This window comes from Aricia agestis, chromosome 12, assembly GCF_905147365.1.
Source record: "Aricia agestis chromosome 12, ilAriAges1.1, whole genome shotgun sequence".
In the NCBI taxonomy this organism is placed as follows: Eukaryota; Metazoa; Arthropoda; class Insecta; order Lepidoptera; family Lycaenidae; genus Aricia; species Aricia agestis.
The window spans coordinates 4,849,341-4,876,153 of record NC_056417.1 but is presented as its reverse complement, the minus strand read 5'-3'; the positions used below and the strand labels follow the sequence as shown (position 1 = coordinate 4,876,153).

At 35.8% G+C, this 26,813-nt stretch overlaps 1 protein-coding gene across 1 annotated transcript in view; it reads right to left on the bottom strand.

Annotated features, from left to right (window-relative positions):
- The window catches only part of LOC121732229 (voltage-dependent T-type calcium channel subunit alpha-1G), a 181,590-nt gene that overhangs the window by 5,514 nt on the left and 149,263 nt on the right, over nt 1-26,813 (bottom strand). The window contains exons 18-33 of the mRNA XM_042122044.1: nt 26,079-26,244; nt 25,383-25,538; nt 25,060-25,194; nt 24,048-24,209; nt 23,401-23,601; nt 21,373-21,665; nt 18,493-18,662; nt 16,767-16,933; nt 16,066-16,174; nt 14,033-14,163; nt 12,682-12,827; nt 8,419-8,611; nt 5,732-5,881; nt 4,972-5,133; nt 3,158-3,376; nt 160-352 (exon numbers count right to left, since the gene is read on the bottom strand). Coding sequence (XP_041977978.1) covers nt 160-352; nt 3,158-3,376; nt 4,972-5,133; nt 5,732-5,881; nt 8,419-8,611; nt 12,682-12,827; nt 14,033-14,163; nt 16,066-16,174; nt 16,767-16,933; nt 18,493-18,662; nt 21,373-21,665; nt 23,401-23,601; nt 24,048-24,209; nt 25,060-25,194; nt 25,383-25,538; nt 26,079-26,244 — 2,753 coding nt within the window. The remainder of the gene's footprint in view (nt 1-159; nt 353-3,157; nt 3,377-4,971; nt 5,134-5,731; nt 5,882-8,418; nt 8,612-12,681; nt 12,828-14,032; nt 14,164-16,065; nt 16,175-16,766; nt 16,934-18,492; nt 18,663-21,372; nt 21,666-23,400; nt 23,602-24,047; nt 24,210-25,059; nt 25,195-25,382; nt 25,539-26,078; nt 26,245-26,813) is intronic.

The following is a 26,813-nucleotide window of genomic DNA, read 5'->3' as shown; positions in this document are numbered from 1 at the left end:
GATGTCCTAGCGTACAATACAATACAAATGCGAAATCGTATGCGAAAAACTTTGATTGCTTAACAACTGATCAGAATAAATGTTAGCTTCGACAAATACTCTTTTTCTCTTCTATTTATGGCGTCAGCAATCATTTTTACTGAAATTAAAATTACTCACTTCGTCTCTTCTTCTCCATCTGCAGCGCTCTCTTCGCGGCTCTCCTCACTCTCTCTTCCTTCTCCTGCTCCTCTCTACACCGGTGGAAGTTCTCCACCACCACTCCCACGAACATGTTCAGCACAAAGAACCCCACTAGCAGGATGAACGCTATGAAGTACAGGAGACGCCATTCCGAGTAGTTCACTATTGGCTGTTGGGAAGGAAGTTTTTTAGGGTAGGTCCCACCAAAAACATGAAATGTAAAAGGAGCCAAGCAAAACATTGCATTGCTATTCAATACTTCTGTTGTAAAAAGTTTTCAGATCACATTCAAGCCAAGCCTTCAACTTTTGTAATTTAAATCAGCAATCAGTAAATGTATCAATTTCTTTATTTTATAATTATTATACTGGCTTGGCAATGAGTACAACAGAAACAAATATAAAACTGAATATTTGGAGGAGTTCATACACAGACGGCAAGCGTAAAATGTTTTAGTATGTAACGACGTAATATGTGGGCGATGGTACCCAATAAATCCAATTAGTCACTGATTATTTCTCTAGTGCTCATTGCCAAGCCAGTATAATAATTATAAAATAAAGAAATCTTTTAATATTTTCACAATATTGCAAAGTAATCTATAACATCACATAATCGTTTTCCATCAAAGAAATTAAATTATAACTCTGATTAATTGGATATTTTAGAAATCAATCAGTAAAATAGCACTTAAGTGGAATGAAGGAAGGTGGATTATAAAGTAATTGAATTACCATTATTGTCGCATTATAAATAAATTTGTGTAAGTTTATCATATCCTAAATGTTTTTGTAGATTAAAAAATATCATTAGTAACAGAGTAAACAGAATTAACGAGTAGGCCGACTCAGAAGAGATCTCGATACGTTTGACATAATATGCTGTGGGCGCCGTACTGCGTTGCTGCATTGTGGAACATGTTGAAAGTGATAGTGGCGCCTGACTCGCGTATATTCGCCCGTTTCTTTGAAGTCGAGGTACTCCTTAGTTCTGTATACTCTGTTAGTAATTTCCTGAGGGCCTAGACAAGCGGCAAGCAACTATCGTAAACGCCAACGCCACAAAATGTATGGGACTTGACATTATAGCCTAGTAAACGAATGCTTGGAAAAGTCGAAAGCAGAAATTTTGACTTTGGTACTTTGTTAAGAGTAAATAGGAGATAAACATACTAAAAGTCCTGACCCCTCCAAGGTGAGCCCGAGGGAGAGGGGGGCAAAGAAGGTCCCGTTTTTTGGTTTTTTGCTTACTCATCAAAAACGGTGCTTCGTACGAAATTCTCTTCTACTACATAATAAAAGCTAATTAAATTTTCTACAACTTCGTCCTTTACACTTTGTATCTATGTCCAATCATTGCCTCGCTATGAGCTCCTAAAATTGGCCGATTTTCAAAAGTGTGTTTCTTAGGGTTTCGTACCCAAAGGGTAAAAACGGGACCCTATTACTGAGACATTGATGTCTGTCCGTCTTCCTGACCGTCTGTCTGTCCATCTGTCTGTCCGTTCTTTTTGTCCGTCTGTCTGTCCGTCTGTCTGTTCTTCTGTCTGTCCGTCTGTTTGTCTCCGGCTATAACTCAAGAACGATAATAGCTAGAGAGTTGAAATTTTCAGAGATTATGTATTTCTGTTGCCGCTATAATAATAAATACTAAAAACAAAATAAATTAAATATTTTAGGGGGGTTCTCATACAACAAACTAGATTTTTCTCATACAAAAAACAATAAAATGTTGAATATCGAACCTTTGCCTGATTTTTTCGTTTAATGTCACTTTGGAGAAATTGTTTATAATTAGCAAAACTAGCGCATGGTGCAATAATAAAGGGTGTTTTTTTATTTCTTAGGAAAAATAAAACACCCTGTATTATTGCACGATTCGCTAGTATTGCTTATTATAAACAAATTCTCCAAGGTAACGATGTACGGTTAAATTCAGGAAAGGCTAGATTTTTAAGGTTTTATCGTTTTCCCATAAATTTTCTTAAAAATATGGCAAACTTGAGGAAAGTGTTGTATTTTAGTATATTGTACTAAAATACAACACTTTCCTCAAGTTTGCCATATACGATTACTTTCCAGATTTTATTTAAAATTTATTTTTAATTATTAAAATATAAATATAACTCAGTATTTTGTGAACATTTCAGCCTACCTTATGCCATGATAGATATCGAGCAAAAAATTGCAAAAAAAATCAAGTTTGTTGTATGAGAGCCCTCCTAAAATATTTAATTTCTTTTGTTTTTAGTATTTATTGTTATAGCGGCAACAGAAATACATAATCTCTGAAAATTTCAACTCTCTAGCTATTATCGTTCTTGAGTTATAGCCGGAGACAAACAGACGGACAGACAGAAGAACAGACAGACGGACAGACAGACGGACAAACAGACGAACAGACAGATGGACAGACAGACGGTCAGGAAGACGGACAGACATTAAAGTCTCAGTATAGGGTCCCGTTTTTACCCTTTGGGTACGAAACCCTAAAAAACACACTCGGCCAATTTTAGAAGCTCATAGCGAGGCAATGATTGGAGATAGATACAAAGTGTAAAGGACAAAGATGTAGAGAATTTAATTAGCTTTTATTATGTAGTACAAGAGACTTTCGTGCGAAGCACCGTTTATGACGAGTAAGCAAAAAACCAAAAAACGGGACCTTCTTTGCCCCCCCCTCCATCGGGCTCACCTCGGAGGGGTCAGGACTTTTTGTATGTTTATCTCATAGCTAGTCTAAACAAGGTACCAAAGTCAAAATTTCTGCTTTCGACTTTTCCAAGCAGAATCATTCGTTTACTAGGCTATTAGTATTCGCTAGCGAAGCGATGACTTATGTCAAATGGCATACATTTTGTTAGCGTTTACGATAATCGCTTGCCACTTGTCTACTAGGGCTGTAGTGCGATATCAGCTCATAGCGCTAGTAATTAATTAGAGTTATAAGTATTATTGTATTTTACGTAATTTACCTGCTGATCAACCCCAACGGCATCCAAGCCGGTATACATGATATTGACCCAGCCGTCCCTCGAGCTCAGCACGAACAACGACATCAGAGCCTTGCCCAGGTCATCAAAGTTATACTTCCTATTCACCCACACGTTGCCCTCAATCGCCAGGCAATCTGACTTGTTCTTCACGTTCTTTATGTTGGCGCCCTCGCAGTAAAAAAACGCGCCTTTGAATAGCTACAAATAAATTAAGGGGTTAAGGCTTCAGTCTCGAAATCAGCGGCGGCGCGTTCCAATGTATATATTTATATGGACACGCATCGGCGCGACGAGCGGCTTTCGAGGCCTGTCCATATAAATCTATACATTGGAGATTTCGAGACTGAAGGACGGAGGATATTATTCAGTTGATATGACAGATATGACATATCATACTATTATAATAATATTACCCCCCACACCGGTTTCGGTGACGGTGGCCGGTTTCATTGAAACCAAGCCAGGTTAGAAGTAATTTTATAGTGCCCAAGTGTGTTCGCAGTACTCAAGAGTACTCTCTATTCCTTTACTCTCATAACCCAGTGGGACGGAAGACCGACACGACTGGCGAGAGATCAGGCGCAGGACCGACTTTTTACATGCCCATCCGACGCATGAATCATCTTACATAACAGACAATCAGGTGATCAGCCTGAATTGTCCTAACCAAACTTGGAAATAACATGTTTCCAACGCGGGAATCGAACCCACGACCTCCAAGTCGAGAGCCACGCTCTTAACCACTGGACCACGAAGGTATCATAGTATTATACAGATATGGTATAACAAAACAAAGTGATTTAATACTTTTCATTGTATTTATGTCAGTGACATTTTTAATGAAAATTTATAATTTAAGAAATAGTATCTCTTTCAGCGCTGCTATTTTTACAAGGAACTCTATAATATGAAGGATACACATACATACTCTAAAGACAAAGTTATGATTTAGTTTTGTTACACCCTGTATGGTAAAGTGATAAAAAAGGGCAACCCCGCCTGCGGACATAAATCCACTTGACTTCTGAAACGACCTAAACTTTAGGTCATTCACAATATAAGGCCTAAAGTTTTATTATTGCGTGTGATATATTTTTTATCGTTATTGAGTAAGAAACTAGTGTAACGAACTTTTTCAAACACCTTTGGGGCTAAAATAGTGTTTTTCACACTTTCAGCCCCCAACGGTATTTTTAGACTTAAAAAAACCTACACCATTTTCAAAGGGACATTCTGCTTTAGAAAATGTTTCGAGCAACGCTTCTCAATGTTCAGCCATCCGCTATTGAACATCTGTGTGTGTTTGTGGACGCCCGTGCACACATTGGCACTTATGAAAGGAAACCGATAGGATCCGTGTTGCTTTAACCGTCAGGCAAAATACTAGTTGAAATTTACATTTCGATATAGGACATTTAGTTACTCTATTCAAAATATTAGTATTACTCTTATGAGGTTTTAATCTTAGCTTAATGTAATACTTAGGACATTTCTGTGCGTTTAGTGGTTATGACATCTAGAACTTAACTCGCGACTCGGAGGTCATAAGCTCGATTTCTGCGTTATTACCTTCAAAATAATGTTTGTTGGCAAACTGTAAACACATTTTGTTGTTATTTGATTAAAACAATGCATGTACTTAATTATATTTTATTAAATAAAAAAAATACTGCGCACACACTTAGGTACTCTGAAAAAATCCCGTGTACTTGTCTCGGCTTTGAACCAATGCCGAAATTGGAGCTTACGTGTTTAGTATATTGCGTATGTGTTTTATTCGCTTTATCACTTACCTGTACTCCCAGAATCCCAAAAATGATGAAGAACGTGCAGCATATAAGCACGATGTTACCGATGGGTCTGAGCGACGACAGTAGCGTCTGTACCACGAGCTTTAACCCTGGGGCCCTGTTTATCACTCGCAGCGGTCGCAGAGACCGCAGTAGCCTGAATACCTAAAAATATATAATTGTATTAGTTGTCGAATTAAGAAAAACTTCAGAACATTAAGGGCCTGTTTCACCACTTTCTGATAAAGTGCCTAACAGGCTATTCTGCCTGATAAGGCTATCCGCCATTTAACTTGCCAAGTTAAATGGTGGATAGCCTTATCAGGAAGTGGTGAAACAGGCCCTTAGAGTTACGTTGCGAGAAAGTTTGGCGTCTTAAAAAATCCATAATTTTGGCCAACTAAGGTTCAAATAATATTGCAACGTTACGCGTCGATGCAATGTGTTGGATTATCAATGACCCATTACAAACTGAACCTTATTCACTCAACAAGAACAACATTGGCCGGGATGCCTATTCCATTTGAGTGGCTCATTCAAAAATACATCGCTACGCCTAGCATCGTACGATTGTACACTACTAATGCATTAGGTAAGCCCTGTAAAGATAGTTTAAGTGTATAAATTGTGAATTTACCCTAATTACAAGTGTGGAGATCGTGCAGTAGGGCTACAGTTATTTCTGAATTAAAAATATAATCATTAGTTTCTCCGTACACATGGTTAAGGTAGATTAGCAAATCGCCCTATAGTTTGTACTTACCCTCAAAATCCCGAAGATCCTTGGACTACTCTCAGAGACCAGCGACATGAGGAGATCGATAATGGATATGATGACCAGCGAGCCGTCCATGATGTTCCACCCCGAGGTGAAGTAAGCTTCGGGCCCGTAAAACATGCCAGATGCTACCACCTACAAGCAGTTACAAGTTAGTACAGTTGGCTAGAAATACGTGCCTTGAATATAATTTTCCACGACAGTTTGGTATAAAAAAAACAGTAAAATATGTTTAATTTACTCAGTATGGTCATGGTTATTCAATGGAAATGATAGACAGTAAATAATGATACATGAATAATATTATTATATATCATAGTTGACTTCTATGTAGCTATGTAATAAAAAACTTTGAAAGTCTATATTTATTATTTATATCTTTGATAGTTTATATTTATAGATAACGAGTATTTGCCCGCGGCTTCGCTCGCGTTAAGAAGTATTATTATATACAAACTTTCATCCCCTATTTGAACCCCTCGGGGTTGGAATTTATCGAAATCCTTTCTTAGCGGATGCTTACGTCATAACATCTACCTGCATGCCAAATTTCAGCCCAATCCGTCCAGTGGTTTGGGCTATGCGTTGATAGATTACTATGTCAATCAGTCAGTCAGTCACCTTTGAGTTTTATATATATAGATTATATTTCATATATTTGAACAAAAGACTGTGCACTAAATGGCTGTTTTTTTGGTCAAAAATTTGTGATAAAAATGTATGGCGTAGAAGTAAAGTCTACGCTTTCGTAGGCCTACGCCGTAGACATGGCGTAGCCTGCTACGATTTGCTACGCCGCGTAGCAGACAGTAAACTCGGAACAAGTTGGAACCGGACCACACGCGACAACTGCAGACGACGTGTCGTCGCGACACTGCTGGATAATGGTTTCTATGTACTTCTATGAAATACCCTCCGCAGCTAGCGAGACGAAGCTAGCGACACATTCATAGAAATACATAGAATAATAAATACCAGTAGTGTATCGACGAAACTTCGTCTGCTGCTGCTTGATGCAGCCTGTTTTTAACTTGAGCGAAAGTAAGGTTTACGCTCGTCGTAGGCCGTAGACAAGGCGTAGCAGTAGTAGACAGCTGTTAATAAAATGAAAGAATCGAACTTTTAGACCATTTGGCCTGAGATGGTTGATTTTATAATATAAATAAGTAACCGTATGCAATGTTACATTAAAAACACTAAAGTGAGAATTTGTGGTTTTCTAATAAAAAATAGGCAAACGTTTCTAAACGTTTTGTCGTATACTTTCAATTTATAGATCTTTTTCTATAGCAGCTGTGAGAAAACACTTTATTGTATCCGTTCTGCTTGGTTTATTTCACAGAACAGTATTTCGTAAACTCGGTGGAGTGTACGTAGGGTACAATAAAGTGTATGTGGCACTAATTCACCAAGTACATAGTGGGGACAGTCGTAAAGATATGACGTATAAAGTAAGATGTTACACAAATAATATGTTTAATCCTTATACTAGAAACGGTCTTATAACTTTATGTAAAGACTAAAGAGTCTATTAAACTTATAAAGTTTAAAAATATAAAATTGGTTCTGAATTAGATATGATGTGAATATATTTTCGTATGCTTGGATTATTATTCAAGTACGATTTATTAATAATTTAAGTTTTAAAATTTACTCGCTGCATTTTAGAATTCGTTGTTTGAAATGATGTGAAACCTCGCACATTCGTCCGCACCGCACCGTACACGCCGCGTTTCTTGTACTATGCGGTGCGTTCGACGCGTACGGTGCTGACTAATGTGCGTTCAGCTTTAAGTATACGAAATATACGTGGGAGAGCCATGCTTCGGCACGAATGGGCCGGCCCGACCGGAGAAATACCACGTTCTCACAAAAAACCGGCGTGAAACAGCGCTTGCGCTGTGTTTCGCCGAGTGAGTGAGTTTACCGGAGGCCCAATCCTCTACCTTATTCCCTTCCCTTCCCTACCCTCCCCTATTACCCTATTCCCTCTTAAAGGCCGGCAACGCACCTGCAGCTCTTCTGATGCTGCGAGTGTCCATGGGCGACGGAAGTTGCTTTCCATCAGGTGACCCGTTTGCTCGTTTGCCCCCTTATTTCATAAAAAAAAATGCGGCGCGTACGGTGCGGACGAATGTGTGAGGTTTCACATCATGTGAAACCAACCGTACCGAGTGTGTGTGTTTTGGTACGTTACACCTGAGGTTACACCGCACCAGTCACCACACGTCACAGGTAAACTTTGATGTTTTATTTCGAGACAGAAAAATACTTATTTCAAGGTATATACAAAAAATTATAAATTAATCTGAGTCTTTTAAAGTATATCATGTGTCTTTAAAACTTTCTAATTTATAGTAAGGTACTACAATATTACGTCACAAGTCCTTCGCGTATTTACCACGTAGCCAAACTGATGTAATACGAAGGGTTCAAAGATATTATAATCAGTATCATCTAGGTATTATAAATTACATTTAGGGCCTGTTTCACCACTTTCTTATAAAGTGCCTAATAGACTATTCACAACTTTCTTGACAGATTCTCCATACTTGATCTGTCAAGTTAATTGGTGGATAGCCTTATCAGGAAGTGGTGAAACAGGCCCTTAGGGATGTAATGCACGTAAACATTATAATTAGTGTTATTAAAATATTGAATGAAAAACCAACCTTAATAAACATCTCCACAGCGAACACTACAGTGAAGACATAATTCGCGCTAGACAGGAATGCCCGCTCCTTGGAGTCAGGCGGTATGTTGGGTCGCTCCATCGCCAGCGTGATGCAGTTGAGGGCGATAAACAGCAGCACGATGTTGTCGAACGCGTTGCGAGTCACCATCCATGTGCAGAGACGACGCATCCTAAGAGTTATTCAATTAATTAATTTAACATTTTCATCCACAGATTAAGTCCTTACTCTTATGTTAGTTAAAATATAAATCAAATTAGAATTAAATTGTTTATTGCATTGTTTATATTATATAATACAAAGGTATATGGGAACCGAGCTATCGAAGCACACAATGCTTCTATGGTTTAAAACTTTTAGGTATGATGAACATCTTACGGGTTACAGCCGCATTCAGATATATTTAATTAGTATTCAACTTTAATTTAATGAAGAATTTAACAGAAAAAGTATGTAGTTTATGTAAAAATCTTTATTTAATGAATGTTATCTGTGTACAGAACATAAAACGGTGACACTTCTTTATTGATATTATTTAACTCAAGCAAACTTCTAAAATACTTCTATCAATTCATGCTAGTAATATAAAGTGTATTCTTATCACTCTTAAGGCCCTGTATTCCCAAAAACGGACGATTTTCAAGATTTAAAAGTGACAGTAGACACAAAAATATAGTAATTTAAATTCTGAAAAAAGGAAAAAAGCAGGCGCAAAGTGTGTGACTGAAAGCCTAGTAATATAAAGTGTATTCTTATCACTCTTAAGGCCCTGTATTCCCAAAAACGGACGATTTTCAAGATTTAAAAGTGACAGTAGACACAAAAATATAGTAATTTAAATTCTGAAAAAAGGAAAAAAAGCAGGCGCAAAGTGTGTGACTGAAAGCGTACCAGCCGAACCTTTGCTATTTTATAGTTTTTTGATCGTCGTTTTTTTATACATCAATTAAATCGAGTCAAAAGAACGAATTGCCCTAGATATATTCTTTGTCTTTAATTCAGTGCAAAAATTATCTGAAAATTCCAAATAATTTGGACATAGTATGGAAAATTCGTTAAAAAAAGAGGTAAGTTTGGGATTTTTTTTCTATCGAGTGAAGTTCATGATATTGTGTAATGGAATATAAATTCCACTGTGTTAGATCCTTAACTAACACATATATTTTTTTCAGAATTTAAATTACTATATTTTTGTGTCTACTGTCACTTTTAAATCTTGAAAATCGTCCGTTTTTGGGAATACAGGGCCTTAAACAACTGAACATAATATTTTTCCATGCATCAAAATATTATGGGATTTAAACTATTAAATCCCATAGGATAGATTTTACTGCGGCAAAATGTACGTTTTTCGCACGATAAATGCATTGCTTTGTGTAGTTAAAAGTTACTTCTTTACAAATTACAAAAGTACGGAATTAGAGGAATAGTAAAAAGGTGGATAAAGAGCTATTTATCTAACCGGTTTCAATGCGTCGAAATTAGTAAAATATGTGATGGCAAAAAGATTACGAATCGGTCGAACCTTCAACTTATCGAATGTGGCGTACCACAAGGCAGTGTTCTAGGCCCATATCTTTTTTTACTGTACATTAATGATCTTCCACATGTAACTACAGACAAGAAAATTTTATTTGTTGACGATACAACACTTATCATAAAATGCGATGATATTGAAAACTATGAAAATAATATTAACGAAAATCTTGATAAAGTACTGACATGGCTTAGTAATAATAATTTGAAAATAAATATAAGTAGACACATCTAATACAATTTCAAAATTACAATAGACGAAAATTTGACATAAATATTTATTATAAGGACATAAAAATTGAGGAAGTTAACTCTACTAAATTTCTAGGCGTTATGTTGGACAAATACTGCAACTGGAAAAACAAGTAGAATATGTATGCACAAAGCTAGATAGGTTCGTTTACGCCCTTAAAAGATTACGGCAGACAGTAGGTACAGAAGCAGCCCTGAGTGCTTACCATGGATATGTGTCATCGGTACTATCATATGGGCTTATATTGTGGGAAAATTCTACAGATATTGATAAAGCGTTCCGCTTACAAAAAAAATGTGTTAGAGCAATTGCTGGAGCAGGTTTTCTAGAGAGTTGTAAGCCGCTGTTCAAAAAGTTTAAGATACTGCCCCTCACTAGCATGTATATAAAGGAAGCATGTATTTTTGTAAAGTTACACCCTGAATATTTCCCACTCAAATCGGATTTAGGACGAAAAAACGAAAGGCATAAATTTAAAATCCATTTTCCGTTATGTAACTTAAATATATATAAGGACAACGCATTTGTACAGATTATAAAAATTTACAATTTTTTACCAGACGAATTTAAGAACTTGCTTTTCAAAGCATTTAAAATAAATTTAACATTATGGATTATGGCTAATAGAAAAATGTTTTTATAATATGAATGAATATTTTGCGCACAAAAGATTAATATAATTTATAGGATTGATTGGACTAATTATTATTAAGTTATGATTTATGTGTATAAATGAAATTGTGTAATTTATTTATTATTTATTAATTATTGTGACATCTTTTTTATTATATTTGACATTAAATTGACATTGTATATGAACTTAATAGCAACTCAAATAATTGTATTTTCTATTTTTCTTTTTAAATGCATGTATTTAAATTCACACACCATTGTTATGGTAGAATGTACAGAATCTTTTGTTATGACTTTAATACTATCTTTGTACTGCATTCTTGTGAATAAAGAATTATGAAAAAAAAATAATATTATATTAATAGATGTAATAAAGATATCAATACGATTTTATGAAACCAATAACTGTAAGTGATCTCATCACGATTTATTATTGAGATAGAAAGTTTCAAAACAATGTAGTTTTATTTCGTTGTAAAATGTTATTATCCATTACTATTTCCTTTCAATTCACGTCGCTATAATATTTCATTTTATTATAGAATTTTTACGAATCATAAAATTCGAAAAGTACGAGTCGGACTCGCGCATGAAGGGTTCCGTACCTTTTACTGATATCGTGCAACTTTTTTTTTTATGAAAGAAGGGGGCACGAGCAAACGGGTCACCTGATGGAAAGCAACTTTCGTCGCCCATGGACACTCGCAGCATCAGAAGAGCTGCAGGTGCGTTGCCGGCCTTTTAAGAGGGAATAGGGTAATAGGGGAGGGTAGGGATGGGAAGGGAAGGGAATAGGGAGGATAGGGAAGGGAATTGGGCCTCCGGTAAACTCACTCACTCGGCGAAACACAGCGCAAGCGCTGTTTCACGCCGGTTTTCTGTGAGAACGTGGTATTTCTCCGGTCGAGCCGGCCCATTCGTGCCGAAGCATGGCTCTCCCACGTATAAAACACGACGTTATTTGTAAGGAAGCCCCGCTTAAATTAAATATTTATTTTATTTTTGTTTTAAGTATTTATTAATATTATAATGTTAATAGAAATATTTTATAATAGTTTAACTATCTATCGCGGTTCTCGAGATACATTCTAGGGATAGACAGCGAAGTCTTAGTATCAGCGTTTTTACTCTCTGGGTACGGAACCCTATATGCGAATATAATTCGAAATTCGAGTTCCAGTCTACAATAATTATCACAATCGCCAGATGCGGTCCGGGAATATTAAACGTGTGTTTTATTCTCGAATGCTTATTAATAATTCACACGACATGTTTGGGAATTTCTGAATAAACTTCATTTATTATTGCAAACAGTTTACTTTGTAACGTTCATTTTTTGTTCAACTCGGCAATTATTGTTTTAGAATTTGATTTACAAAAATAAATTCGTTTTTGTACTTTTGTATTCCAGTGTATTCCAATAATATACCAGCTAGACAGATCTTAATCACGTAACAAAGAAAATTCTATTTATGAAACGAGAATATTAAAAAAGTATTTTTAAAATGATTGTTATTTACGCAAACACTTTTTTAAGTACTTGTTTGTAATAAACAAAGAATATTTTATCTGTGAATTTAGAGCAATATAATAGTTTGATTAACTTTTTTTACACCAAAAATATCTTAAAAGTATTTGATTGCTTTCTATCAAATTGATACACAAAACCAATTTCTTTTAGTAGGTATATTTACTTTTATGAAATTGATAATATCAGTCGTAGAAACCCGGTTTATTTCACAGTTCTTATTCGAGATCTCTCTCGAATAAATTAAGAGGGAAAATAGGCACTTTTTTCTTATTTATAGTTCACGCCTTACTTGTTATCCGGGGCGAATATATAGAGGGAGTAGTCCTCCTTTTCCTTGAGACACCCAGTCGGTTCCATGAACCTAAACAGGTCCTTGAACCGGAACTGTCGCCGGTCGAACCGCGGCGAAAATATACAGACGTTGTTGTTTGCCACCTGAAAGTAGATTTTGATTAGTTTATTGTTATAACGTGCTTAAAATTGAAGACAAGGATGAAGTAGGTAACTGACATTTTACAATATAAGAGCAATTACTTACTAATTTTTTCCTTTAGAATTTGAAAAAACCTTGTAGCTAAGTCTTAAAACCTCTATTTATGCAAAACGACCGTTTTCAAATTGTTAGTTACCCAGCTTATCTTATAACGTCTTCAATGGTAAGTTTGCGTAATAAGAATATTATTTATGTCGTCGGAAAAGTATTCGACCAAGCTCCGATACGATTACGATGTAATAGTCGTTGACAATATTCATGATATGTATAAAAAGTCATAACATCTTCAAAACTGCCATAATCGGATGCCTTATATCAAACTGCCAATCCAAAGCCATGTAGTATGACAATTAAAGGGCCTGATTGGTTCACAATCGGTGTTTCCGGCCGGCAACACCGAGTGTGAACCAATCAGTGAGGCCCATACACGGCAGGACTGCCGTGCAGTCCTGCCGCGAATGGGCTTTTTTAAGATAAAGTATGTTAATACCATAAAGTTAATATACCTAGCGGAATAGAGCAGCAATCTCGAGCTGTCAAACGAAACCGAAATTGATTTCATCTGTATGTAAAAATATGTGTACGTATACACTTGCACAAGCATGATTGAACATGATTTCTATGAGATTAAATTGTCAACGTGCCGACTGGACGTCAAAAAAAGAGTGCTGCTGTCATGTATCACACGTCTCTTTTTACCATGCAGTGTTACTGATAGTGACATCTCTCTTGCTCAGGCCTTTGTTTCTCTATTCCGCTAGGTTAATAAGTTAATATAAACTTTATGGTTAGTACTTATTACTGTTTGTCATAATAATATCAGGTCTAGACTTTAGCGTCTAAGTAAGCTGTATATTTATATCGTAAACATGTGTAGACCTAGATATTTTGTCATATTATGAGTGTCTAACGTTTATATAATATATTAATAGCACTTTGTATTATTATCAGATAAACTCATTAATAAGAAAGGAAACGTAATAACAATAATGAATCTATATAACTATAATGAATAATTAATAATATATTATATATTGATGATAAACGAAGAAATAAAAGATGAATGAGCAACAAAGATATAATTTCAAAATGGCGAGACGAGATGACAATGACGTGGGGTTCGATATTTAAAATTTATGGGCCGTACCTCTTCATTGATCTGTTTGATAAGTGGCAGGGCCTGGTTGTTGGTCCGGGGCTGCAGGGGGGGCAGGGAGGCCGGGGGAGGGGCCGGCCCCCCGGACAGGTTGCTCGCCTTCACCTCGGAAACAGTTGTTACTGCCAACATAAAAATATTAGAACCCTCTTTGAGGTTTAGTTTTTTGTTGGCAACTTGATTTGTTTTGTGGACCTTTTTTGTGTAGGATAATATTATTGCTGTAGTGCGTACGACTAAACTAAAACATAATAATAATAACCATAAAGTTAATATACCTAGCGGAATAGAGCAACAATATCGAGCTGTCAAACGAAACGAAAATTGGTTTTCATCTGTGTGAAAAATATGTGTACGTATACACTTACACAAGCATGAGTGAACATGAATTCTATGAGATTAAATTGTCAACGCGCGGCACGTGCCGACTGGACGTCAAAAAAGAGTGCTGCTGTCATGTATCACACGTCCGTTTTTACCACGCAAGTGTTACTGATAGTGACATCTCTCTTGCAGGGCTTTTTTTCTCTATTCCGCTAGGTATATTAACTTTATGATAATAACTGATATTTTAAAAAGCACAAGCTAATCTTATCTAATATCTTTATATACAATGTATCCTTTAATGTCATGATCTATGGAGATCAGAGAATTTTTTTTTTCAAAAGTTGGAGAAAAAAAATCAAACTCATGATTTATGGCATATTTTAGTGACAAATTGGCTTTCAAATATTTATTTTTTCTAACTTTTGAAAAAAAATAATTTTCTCTGGCTTCATACTAATCTGACCTATACTTCAAAGGAAAATCGTTATAACTTCTAAACTATCTGACTTAGAGCATTGAAGTAAAGAATTTATTTAAGATAAAAACCTCCTCTCTCTTTTTAAAATAAAAAAGAACCAGTTTAATGTGCTAGATTTTTTACAAAAAGCCATTAATTAAAAAATAGACATTTTTTTCCTTAAACTTCGGTTTTTCTATATTTAATTTCACGAAATTTATCACATTTTGCCTGTGTAAGCGTAGGCGTCAGAGTATCTCATTTGATAATGAGACCATTTTTATCTTCATAGGATATTTACGTGAGATTAGTGTGAAAGTCCAAGAAAAACTAAAATTGCTGCCATTTTACAACCGTGAGACAGAAAAAAAAATTGAGGGCCAATTTGTCGATAAAATATGCCAGAGATCATGACATTAAAGGATCGGACACCGATGTCGGGACACATTGTATAATTGGAATCTCGGAATCGGCTCCAACGATTTTCATGAAATTTAGTATTTCAGTTTCGGGGGCGATAAATCGATCTAGCTAGGAATCATTTTTAGAAAATGTTATTTTATTCGTGTTTTATCGATACCGAGCAAAGCTCAGTCAAAAAGCTAGTAATATTAATACATAAAATTAGGCAATATATCGCGAAACTTAATCCTAACATTATCGAGACATTAATTATTACATTTTCTAGTAAGTCAGATACAACAAACAAGGGCTTAACGATTTCTCAGAAACTCTGAAAGCTATATAATATAATTCCTTTAAAATGTTAAAAAATCCCTTTACAATTCTTCTAGCGTAAAAATATTGCTATTGCAAAGGAATTTTGCAGTAGATAGCAATGTATTCACGCGAGCTTTAGAGGCAGCACTAGCATAGACAGAATTCAGAAAGCAAAAAGTTTTGTTCCACGTTTGATAGCGTTACAATCAATATTTTGATATTATGACGATCAATTACTATATGTGCTAGTACTGCCATCTGCTCCGATCTATGCTACTAGATTTTGCCCGCGGCTTCGTCCGCGTGGCATTTTAAAAAAGAAAAGAACTTTTTATAAATAAAATATATAGCCTTTGTCACTCAGGAATACACCAACTTTCTATTGGTGTTAAAATATTTGCAATCGGACCAGTAGTCTTAGAGATTACCTCTTACAAATAAAAAAAAAACAAACTTCAAAAAACCAATCAGCTCTTTATTATATTACATAGGGTAGATTAAATTGAAAAAAAAAGTATACCTGTCAAATAGTCGTTGGTCAGGGATAGTCTGTGGGTGGATGTTTTGACGGCGTCTAATCTGACAGTTGAGTCCGACGAAAACCCCGCCTCTGGAGCCTTCCACGACACCTGAATGATCATTTTATCTTTTCATTAACTTAATTAATCCCGACACCATCTCATTAAAACCTCCCACGCATGACTTTGTTTCAAGAGAAGGGTTTAGGATCATTATATAAAGTAACAAAGTATAACGTTCCAATTGTTCCGAATAACTTATAATGAAATTAATTAAAATTATTCCTTCTTGAGATAAAGTTACATGGATTTTATATTCGGATCTTTTTCGATGCTTTGTGAAATGAAAACGTATATTTCTCTCATTCATTAAAATGTACGGAATTGAATTAAGTGTTCGTTAATATTAAGTGGACGTTCGACTCGTCTTATGTCAATTCCATATATTTTGAACGGCGATTCTATACAGAAGCTATAAAGAAAACGTCTTGGTTAAAGGACGTACTCTTTCATCTCAATAGTTCGTCTTCTCTACGTTGGTCAATGATAAAAGCGAAAACAAACGAGTAGAAATTAATATTCGTCTATGATTGCCCAAGATCGCTTGTATGTGATGCAATAGACAACTTCGTAATCTTGGTGGTAATCATGGTCCAACGTAGATGAAGCCTTTTGGTTCACACGATCAATAAAACAATCTTACATCTGGCAGTATTGGCGTCGTATGTGCTGAAACTCGTCTAGCAGGTGGCGCCAACACTCTCGGAGGGGGAAGCTGAGACTTCGACCGGTTGTTCAGTTCAGACTGTGTGTCGTTCTTGATCACGATAGAAGACGATAGCAGCAGCTCGTTTTTACGCAGATTAGAACCTTAAACAAGCCGTAAATGTTTATGTCATAGGAAGGGATAATTCATAGAGTACGTCACATGATTTTTATAATTTTTATGTCCCCCTCCTAGTTACAGGTCACGTTTGTGAAACCCTTTCTTCCAGTGCGCTAGTAGTCACAAATTGTAATTTTACGTCAAAAAAATAAAACCACCTCAAAATATAAAATTTTGCGATTCAATTTATGAGATTTGAAATAGATGATGACACAAAACTTAGGACCCACCCCGTGTCATACAATTTAACACTTCGTCGACCCTTTACGTGTGACATACTTTATGGAAGACCCCTAACGAGGGATCGTCGTCAAAATATAATTTTACAACTTTGATTTGGCTTCACGGTTTTTACTGCGGAAAATTTGGCGCGGTTTTGGGATATTAGGTTCCATGTCCCGATTAAGTCTCGAAACGCTCGATAAACTATGCCATGGTCGAAATACGATACTAAAGAAACGTTACTTATACATGTATAATTATGATTTTGGTTCCTTTAATGCATACAAAAATATAGCAATGACAACGAAAGGCTGATACTTTGATAACGAAATGTTTGTTCCCCGGGGTATTTTACAACGACCTGTATTGGTTGACTGTCTTCGTGGCTTATATATCGTATTCAAAATTATTATGAACTAAAACTGATGAACAATTGCCACGCATTGTTGGCTATCCGTAGGCTGCCGCAGTAACCTTTTTGTAGTTTTTTTTATTTTGTTACGTTTCTTTAGTATTGTATTTCGATGGCCACATAATTCTACCAACATAACATTAGAAACTTATTGCAAAGCTACTAAATTTCCTGGACCAATTACTATGAATTCACATTAAACTACTGAACTTGGAACATTAGGGGCCATTTGATAAATGGTCTGGCTCCTACATATTCTAATTGTAAACATGATCGGACTAGACTAGTCAGAATTAGTATACAACGGACTTAAATCAGATTAAATCGGATATTTAGATGCATTGTTTGGTCAGATAAAACAGCTCCTGTCAGATTTAACTGGTCAGATTTACTAAACTGTGAATCGGCATTATTTGCTTATATCTGAATGTGTTATCTGGATATGGAAATACATAATTATTTGCGAAGAGCTCATTAATTTGTTTGATGAGCTGTAGAGCATTTAATTTAATCACGAATTAGCGTCGGATAAATATTTGTCCAGCGTTTGGTTGTGATGTGAATCGTTGATTCAAAACACTAATTCAGATATAAAAGCTTTATGATAATAATTCAAAATCATTTATTATTCCAATCATGAACAATAAGCCAAAAATGAATGCGTCATTAGATTGTTTAAAATAATACAGGTTAGTTATTCGACAATTTAAGCAAATTTGCCGATTTTACAGATGGAATAACATCTTTATATCGTCGTATTTAAATCATTAAATAAGATTTATAAACTAAAATAAAATTGTTTGCATCATGCTAAACATCTGTTATCTTTATTTAATATATTAAATTCAGTTGTCTGACAACCCCCACATGGAGTATTTTTTACGGGTAAAGTAGAGGAGCAAAACTTACCATTACAAGCGATATGGTCTCTGCCATTGTTGAGAATCACGGCGTCAGAGTCTGATCCAGTCCTCTGCTTCTTCTTTCTCAGACTAGGCCGTGAAAGTCTCCAGCTGTAGCCACGTTGGACCTTGCACTTGTCATCGCCGTTCGTAGTCGGCGTCACAATTGTGAGACTCCTGTGATATAATTTATTTGCTCTATAAATGTGTCTCTTCATTCTTCACAATGGATTCTTCTCTTCAAAATATACAGGCGATTCGGTAAATTAACATCACATTAAGCTGCCAGTACACAATGGCCCATGCTGGCCCACTACAAGCCATCGCCATTGTGTAGGTTTAATGGCGTGGCCTGCAGTGGGCCATCGCGGGCCACTGTGTACTGGCTACTTAAGGTGAAAATGTTAATGAGAGTCTATCTGTCACTTTGTAACGCTTTAAACTGTTCAATCAATTTAGAAAAAAGTAAAGAGATTTTTTGAGTTTCAGATAAGACGCATAGGAAATTTCTTGTTGCAACATAAAACATAAAGTATGGTCTCTAAGAAACATCTCAGAGATCATAATATTTTTTATATTTCCGTTGTCTGGTACCCGTAACACACGTCCTTCAGGTACTTACCACGGGGCCAGACTGACGTGGTGTGAAGCGTCCATAGATATTATTATTATTATTATACTCCTATACATCATGGCCTTATGTACTAATAATAATAATTAATGTTCATCTATTATTATTACAAGTAAAGTTTCCACAAAGAGCATCCTATGCCGTGCGTCCGCACGTAGTACAATCAGGTGATATTTTCCTTTTTCATGAAAAAAGCTTAACGTAGATTTATTACCGGCAAAAGAAAGAGGAAATTGGATCCTCCTACTTTATTATTTACGTACACGACTTACGATCTCCATAGAAATAATCTCCCAGCTCAACCATTATGGCGTCATTGTGTGTTTGATTAATCTTTTTCTTATTTGACTTAAAGAGCCTATAAACATTGGTTATTTTAACTACGGTACAAACGGCGAAACGAGTCACAAAATTTTACATAAAATGTGTATGACAATCTGTGCCTTGTTATTTAAATTATAATTTTTATAGACGTTACATACGGCTCTTAAATATATTATGTAAAACAGTATCTAACGGGAACCTTACATTTATTGAGATAAAAACATGATAAAAGTAGATTTCGTCTTTTTATGTGCTCTGCTTTAAATTAGTGCCAATTGTGATTTATTGTTTTATCGAAATCAGTAATTTCTTAATTCTTAATCGATACATAATATAGACAATCAATGAAGAGACTGAGGGTGTAATAGAACAAACATATTGTGGAATTTCAGATACAAGGAAATAAACGTGCTTCTTTAGAAATGATAATAAATGCCATTAATAATAAAGTAGACCAAATATGGAAACTCGAAATGAGCTATTGTTTATTAAAACAGTTCTCCTAAAATACAAATAGCCAGGTTAATAAATAAACATCCAATACCGTATTTTCATTGAATTTTCAATTATATTTCAGTATAATTAGTGGAAACGAAATGAAATTCATTAATTAAATAGTTTGATGTTTTTATTCACGCTGATTGCTGCTTTGACGCTATTTATGCCAGTAATTGGACATTTCAGTAAAAAAGCTGCAACATTTTGTATGTTAAGTGGCCTTTTCATTGCCATAATAAAGTTTTTAAAGACATCAATGTAAGTTATTTTGACTTTATAACGATTTTTTTTGTATTTAACTATATTATGTTACCTACAAGTTCGTTGGTTCGGACATTGTTTATCGCCCACGAACCAAGCATTTTTCATAGATAAACTAATGTCCTTTATACCAAACTTTAAGTGGCTTAAGCTTGAAGAGGTAATAGACAGAAACACTTTCGTATCAGTCTGGATAGTTTTTTTAAGAGCCTATGCTATCCTATATATTATATATTTATATAATATATATATATATATATATATATATATATTTTATTTGTGGAAGAAAAGAGGGGAGGCCTTTGCCCAGCAGTGGGACACAGTGGGCCAATAATAATAATAATAATATATTTTATTTATATAATATATATATTTATATATTACGTCCTCTTTTGGGACTCAGTATCTGTATACTAAACATTAAAATCAGTTAGCGTTGGCTTAAAGTGGTAACTGACAGACACCCTTTCCCATTTATAACGATCGTATGGATTTTTTTAAGCGCCTAGGCTGTCCCACTGCTGGGCAAAGGCCTCTCCCAGAGTCTTCCAAATTCCAATTCTCTCGATCCATTCCCGTCGGTACCTTCACAAACGACCATGGGGTCGTTTGTGAAGATACGTTAGCCATCTAACGTTATAAAGGACTCTGATTAGCTAAACATACTTACCTACAATGTGTGGATTATTATTAAAGAAATAATCAGCCAAGTGCGAGTCGGGCTCGCGCACGAAGGGTTCCGTACCGTTACAAAGCGAAAAATTTGTGTTTTTTGTATGAAATTAATTTAATATTTATTTTATTTTATTTAATTATTTAATTTATTTTGATTTTATTATTAAATATTAAATTACATAATATATATTTAAAGATTTTGTATATATTTCAAGTACCTAACCTGTTGCCATTATGGATTACGAGCAAAAAAAGCCAAAAAAATCATGTATGTTGTATGGGAGCCCCTCTTAAATAATAACTTTATTTTATTTTTAGTATTTGTTGTTATAGCGGCAACAGATATACACAATTTGTGAAAATTTCAACTCTCTAGGTATCACCGTTCTTCAGTTACAGCCTGGAAACAGAAAGACAGACGGACAGACATCGAAGTCTCAGTAATAGGGGCCCGTTTTACCCTTTGGGTACGGAACCCTAAAAACTATAACCACTTACTTCTGCGAACTGATGAGGCTGGACTTTTCGCTGACGTTCAAGTTGTCTTCCTTGGCGATGGTAACTTGGAGATTCTTCTCCGGCAGCATCGGTGACGGTAGCGACCTTGGGGTGGCGGGAGTGGCGGTACCAGGAGACGTGGACCTGGTGGGTGGTGGCGCTAACGTAACTGGTGGTGGGGCTAGGGTCATCGGTGGGAGCCTCGCTTTCTCCGACCGCAGTTGCGCAGCCGCCGAATGCAGCGTTAAGGTGTAACTGTTCGGTGGCTTTAGGAGCCCGGGAATGCTTGTACACTGGAAAAAAACAGTAATATAAATATCTCTTCAGAATGATAATAATTATTTATTATTTTCAAAAACCTCTAACAATAACAGCTAGTGATAAGATACAACATAAACAAACTCAATACAAGTCTCTTCATTTCGTTGCATCGTCGCAACAGAATAACAACAGTATGATAGCTGTATAGTGAACAATTTCATGCGACGCACGTACGACATTACAAGACGGCGACAGCGTTCCGTTATAACATACCCTTTGGGTAAGAAAACCTTGAAAGAGGGAAATCATTTTTGCTATTATATTATAATTTTGATGCGGACGAAGTCGCGAGCAACAGCTAGTTAATAATATATATACAGTACAAACTAGCTGTCCCGGTGAACTTTGTGTCACTTTAAAACCTTCAAGGATTATTTTAAGACTAAAATTAGCAGAATCGGTTCAGCCGTTATTGAGTTATAGCGTTACTAACAAAATTGGAAATCCATTTTTATATATAACTACCTGTCCTGGTGAACTTCGTGTCACTTAAAAACCGTCCCTGAACTTCAAGGATTATTTTAAGACTAAAATTAGCAGAATCGATTCAGCCGTTATCGAGTTATAGCGTTACTAACACAATTGAAAATCCATTTTTATATATAACTAGCTGTCCCGGTGAACTTGTGTCACTTTAAAACCTTCCCTGGACTTCTACGAATATTATAAGACTAAAATCAGCCCAATCCGTCCAGTCGTTTTCGAGTTTTAGCGCGACTAACACATTTGAAAATCCATTTTTATATATAAGACTAGCTGTCCCGGTGAACTTCGTGTCACTTTAAAACCTTTCCTGGACTTCTACGAATATTTTAAGACTAAAATCAGCCCAATCCGTTCAGCCGTTTCCAAGTTTTAGCGCGACTAACACATTTGAAAATCCATTTTTATATATAAGAAGACTAGCTGACCCGGTGAACTTCGTGTCACTTTAAAACCTTCCCTGACTGAATGGATTATCAAATAACACATTTGATAATCCATTTTTATATATAAGAAGACTAGCTGACCCGGTGAACTTCGTGTCACTTTAAAACCTTCCCTGGACTTCTACAAATATTTCAAGACTAAAATCAGCCCAATCCGTTCAGCCGTTATCGAGTTATAGCGTTACTAACACAATTGAAATCCATTTTTATATACAAGATATTATGTACAAATGTTAAAATGCGACGTAGCAACGCAACGCGAAACAATCGCTCTCATTATAACTACAAGGAAATAATAAGAATGTAAATTTAATTTGCGCGATGCTTCACTTGGAAAATCAAGATGATACAAGCGTCGCGACATAAGTGAATATAAATGCAAACAAGGGGAGACGGAAAAAGGTTGTATTATTTTAACGTTACTTCGTAATAGTGGTTGGAAGATAAAATGGGATTTGGCCCTTTGAAATTGAATTTCGATGTTTAGATGAATCACATTTTAAATGGAAAGAAAATTGTTCCGTTTAAGGTAAACGCTCCAAAACCGGGTTGCACTCTGGGAGTGCCGGCGGATGTAAAAATGTAACAACAGAACAGGCATACACTTTGACCGAGCGGTAGAAATTGGTTATAATATTAGTTTCTCTCTTACGTGACGTCTGCAGTCTAGGTCTACTCTGTCTTACGAATTTCCAATCATGTCAAATGTCTAACATTTACCCATCCCAAAAAAGTAACACGCCCTAAAGAAGGTTTTATTTAAAAACTTGTCACTTACCGATGTCCTATCAATGGAATCTAAGCTGGATAACATAGTCGATCTTTCCAGAGTCAAAGCCATATTGAAGTCCTTGAATGTGGTTCCCGGTTCCAGGGTTGTCGATGGTGAATCCTGAGGTGTAGCAGCGGTGGTGGTTATCATGGGAACCACTGTACTATTCTCTGTCACTCCTGTGTTTGACGCTAGCATTTTTGATTCCTAAAAAAGTAATATTGTATTGACGCATTGTAGAGACAAACTTGTTTTAATGACGACGAATTTCATACTTCATTAAAGAAATAATTATATTTGCAGAAAAAAAACCAAATACGAGTACGTCGTTAGTCCACAAGTATTTGTAAAATTTCCATTCATAATAAATATTCAAAAATTCAAATCTATTTTATGGAATTCAAAATTACATACTAGGTGACTCCCGCTACTCCGTTGCGCCAAAATTCATTATGGCTCGGGAACTATTATATCCTATGTAATTTCCCGGGACTCTTAACTACTTCCATTCTAAATTTCATTAAAATCGGTTCAGTTAGGGCGTGAAGAGGTAACAGACATATAGACACTTTCGCCTTTACAATATTAGTATGGATTCTTCAACTTCGCTCTTATAAGTTCTATCTGTGTTGTCACTTATAGCTCCAACTCACCTTTTGTAGATTGCACTTGTTCGACTGAGCACAGTCCTTGCAAAGAGTGGGGTGATGATTGCTCTTAACTTTTCTACGCGACTGCGTCTTGTCTTTATGTCCGTTTTCATCTTTCGCCTTTCTGATATCGTCAGCTGACTTCCAGAAGTTTTTTATTTCATTCTTTGTGAAAAAAAACATGTTATCGACATATAAAATCGTTTTTGTGTTTCAACAAAAGAACAATTGTTCCATAGAAAGCATTCAATACGACCTGAATTGCTAATTATTCCAATTATCATCAGCCATTATAATATTATGATGTTGGGTGGGTTTTGATTCTGACTGCACACTACTGCAGATACTCATTGAACAAAAGATTTTTATTGGGCTTTGGGCCACCTGTGATCGACAGCGGTATCCAACCACGAAAACCCTTTGATATGATTTCAGGGGTCCCGAGGGACATGCTAAAGCTGTGTTAGGACCCGTTATTGTTATTTTATAAGTTAGTTAATTAGTTCCTTCATAAATTATTCAAATAAAACTTAAGCAAAGCGAAGCGAAGTCGAATGACGTAATAAGCACGTCACCATAAGTTTCCAAGTTTGTATGTTTCTAGCATTAAGTTTAGTCCTTTGTATTTAGTTTTACATTATAGTTTCTGCTTTACTATTGTACACTTGGTGACTAAATAGAGCAAAGTTATTTAAAAGCTGCTTTAGAAGAACCGTAACAATGGTTACATTAATGTATTTTACGTTGTGTTAGTTTTATGAATAAAACATATTTTACAGAAACGTTAGCGTCTCCTACGCATCTAAATTGTAGCAAGCACATTATATTGTTAATATAAATATTTTTTTCTAGTTAAGTCCACAGAGTGTTAAGGGTTTTTACGACACTTAATTTTAATTTTACGATAATTTTACTGCCTAAATTATCATCACGAATGTTACAAAATTGTATAGATAAAATTAATTCCAACAATGGACCCTTTTAGGTAAAGTATTAAATTTAAATTCATACTTACTTGTGAGAAGCTGTCGCTAGAATGGGATCCCGAATTAGAGTCATCATACTGAAGCTCATTGTTATCAGAGAAACACTCACTGGATAATTTCGACTTAGCTAATTCCCTCTGCTCCCTTTCTCGTCGTTCGTTTCGCTAATTTGAATTAATTTAACGGTTAGTAATATTTAAATGTGCGTTTAAACGTTGCTTTAAAAATATACAAGAATATTACATCTTAAACATGTTTTATAAAGATTCGTTCTTTTCATATTTTACACAGTCACAACATCGAGTAATTACGCCCCAAGTTCAACAGTGACATTTAAATTATAATGGCTCACCTCAGAACTGAAACCCTCGACGAGAATAGCTACGAGCAAGTTAAATAGCACGTAATTCCCAAATGTCATTAGAGCTACGAAATATAGCGCGGCCCAATGACTCGTTTTTTCCATTCCGTTGAATAATACAACGTTCCAGTCCTCCTGCGTCAAAACCTAGAATATTTCGTCTACGTTAAACACCAAATCTAGGGTCGCAGCTAGCTACCACAACATGTACTCGGAATTCCTTAATAAATCATAATAAGCGAGGTGTGCTGTCGTCGTGTGTCGTGCCTCAACGTTGTACAAAATTGTTAGTATCGGTGTGGAAACTCAAAATACAAAGTTCGCGTTAATAAGTGTTAGTGTAGAAGTTCGGTGTAGTCGTGTTAATGTACAAACATCTCAATGAAAGGAAACATAGACGGCGGTCCGGAGTACACAAGCAAAAAGGGGCCAGCTCTATCTACGCTACAAGCAAGATGCACTAAGTACTGAGCGCTCTTTAATGCATAACTTCAAACTAGTTTACTCGATAACCAAATCATTTGAGCGAGTTTCCCGCTTCCGGTTTTAACGAATCCAATTATGACGTCGCTCACAAAACGCGTAAAGTGAAACGAGAAGCTCGCAAACTACCCTCTAAAAGCAAATTCGATCGGGATCGCAAATAAACCAACAGTGTATCTCGTCTATTTGTCTCTCAAGTCTTACCTGAAAGACGGTGACAGTGGCCCAGAGTATGTTATTAAAATGTTTCCGGTCGCATTCACATTTGGGGTGATGCGATATGATCTCGGGGCAGGTACAGTCCCGCTCGGTGCCATTGTCCTCCACGAACTTGCAAAACTTACCACCGAATAGATACATGCCCAGAATACTGCGCGAAGGTAGCCCGGTGACGAAATGAAAGAAAAACATAATGCTATGCGCAAATGCCGCGACCGAGTCCGACCAACGTGCGCACGAGACGATAACTTTGTGCTCTACTATATTAGTATTTACAAGCTCCGATGTCCTCTCTATTCCAGTAATGATATGAAAAGCGGTCTCATCTATTCTGTTATAAACTACGGTGGAATGAAAACAGAGTTATCGTCGCCATACGCCAGCAATTGTTAATAAATCTATATTATGAACGATGTTTACAATGTTATTCAGTGCAAGTTCCCCAATCAAATATTATCGTAATTAGCATTCATCTTTATATACTGCCTCATTATCTCAGAATAACAAAATGCATTAAAATTAAGAAAAAGTAGGCAAAAAGAAAGTGCACCGTAACTTAACCAATAATTCATTCATATTTTTTTATGATTCAGTAAATATTAATCATTCATTTTAATGCATCAATAAATAAATTACTTAAATGCAGAAATAGAAAAAGTAAAGTAGCCGATAAGAAAGAAAAAGGAAGTGAGAAAATTAAAAGAAAGTAAGGTAAAGAAA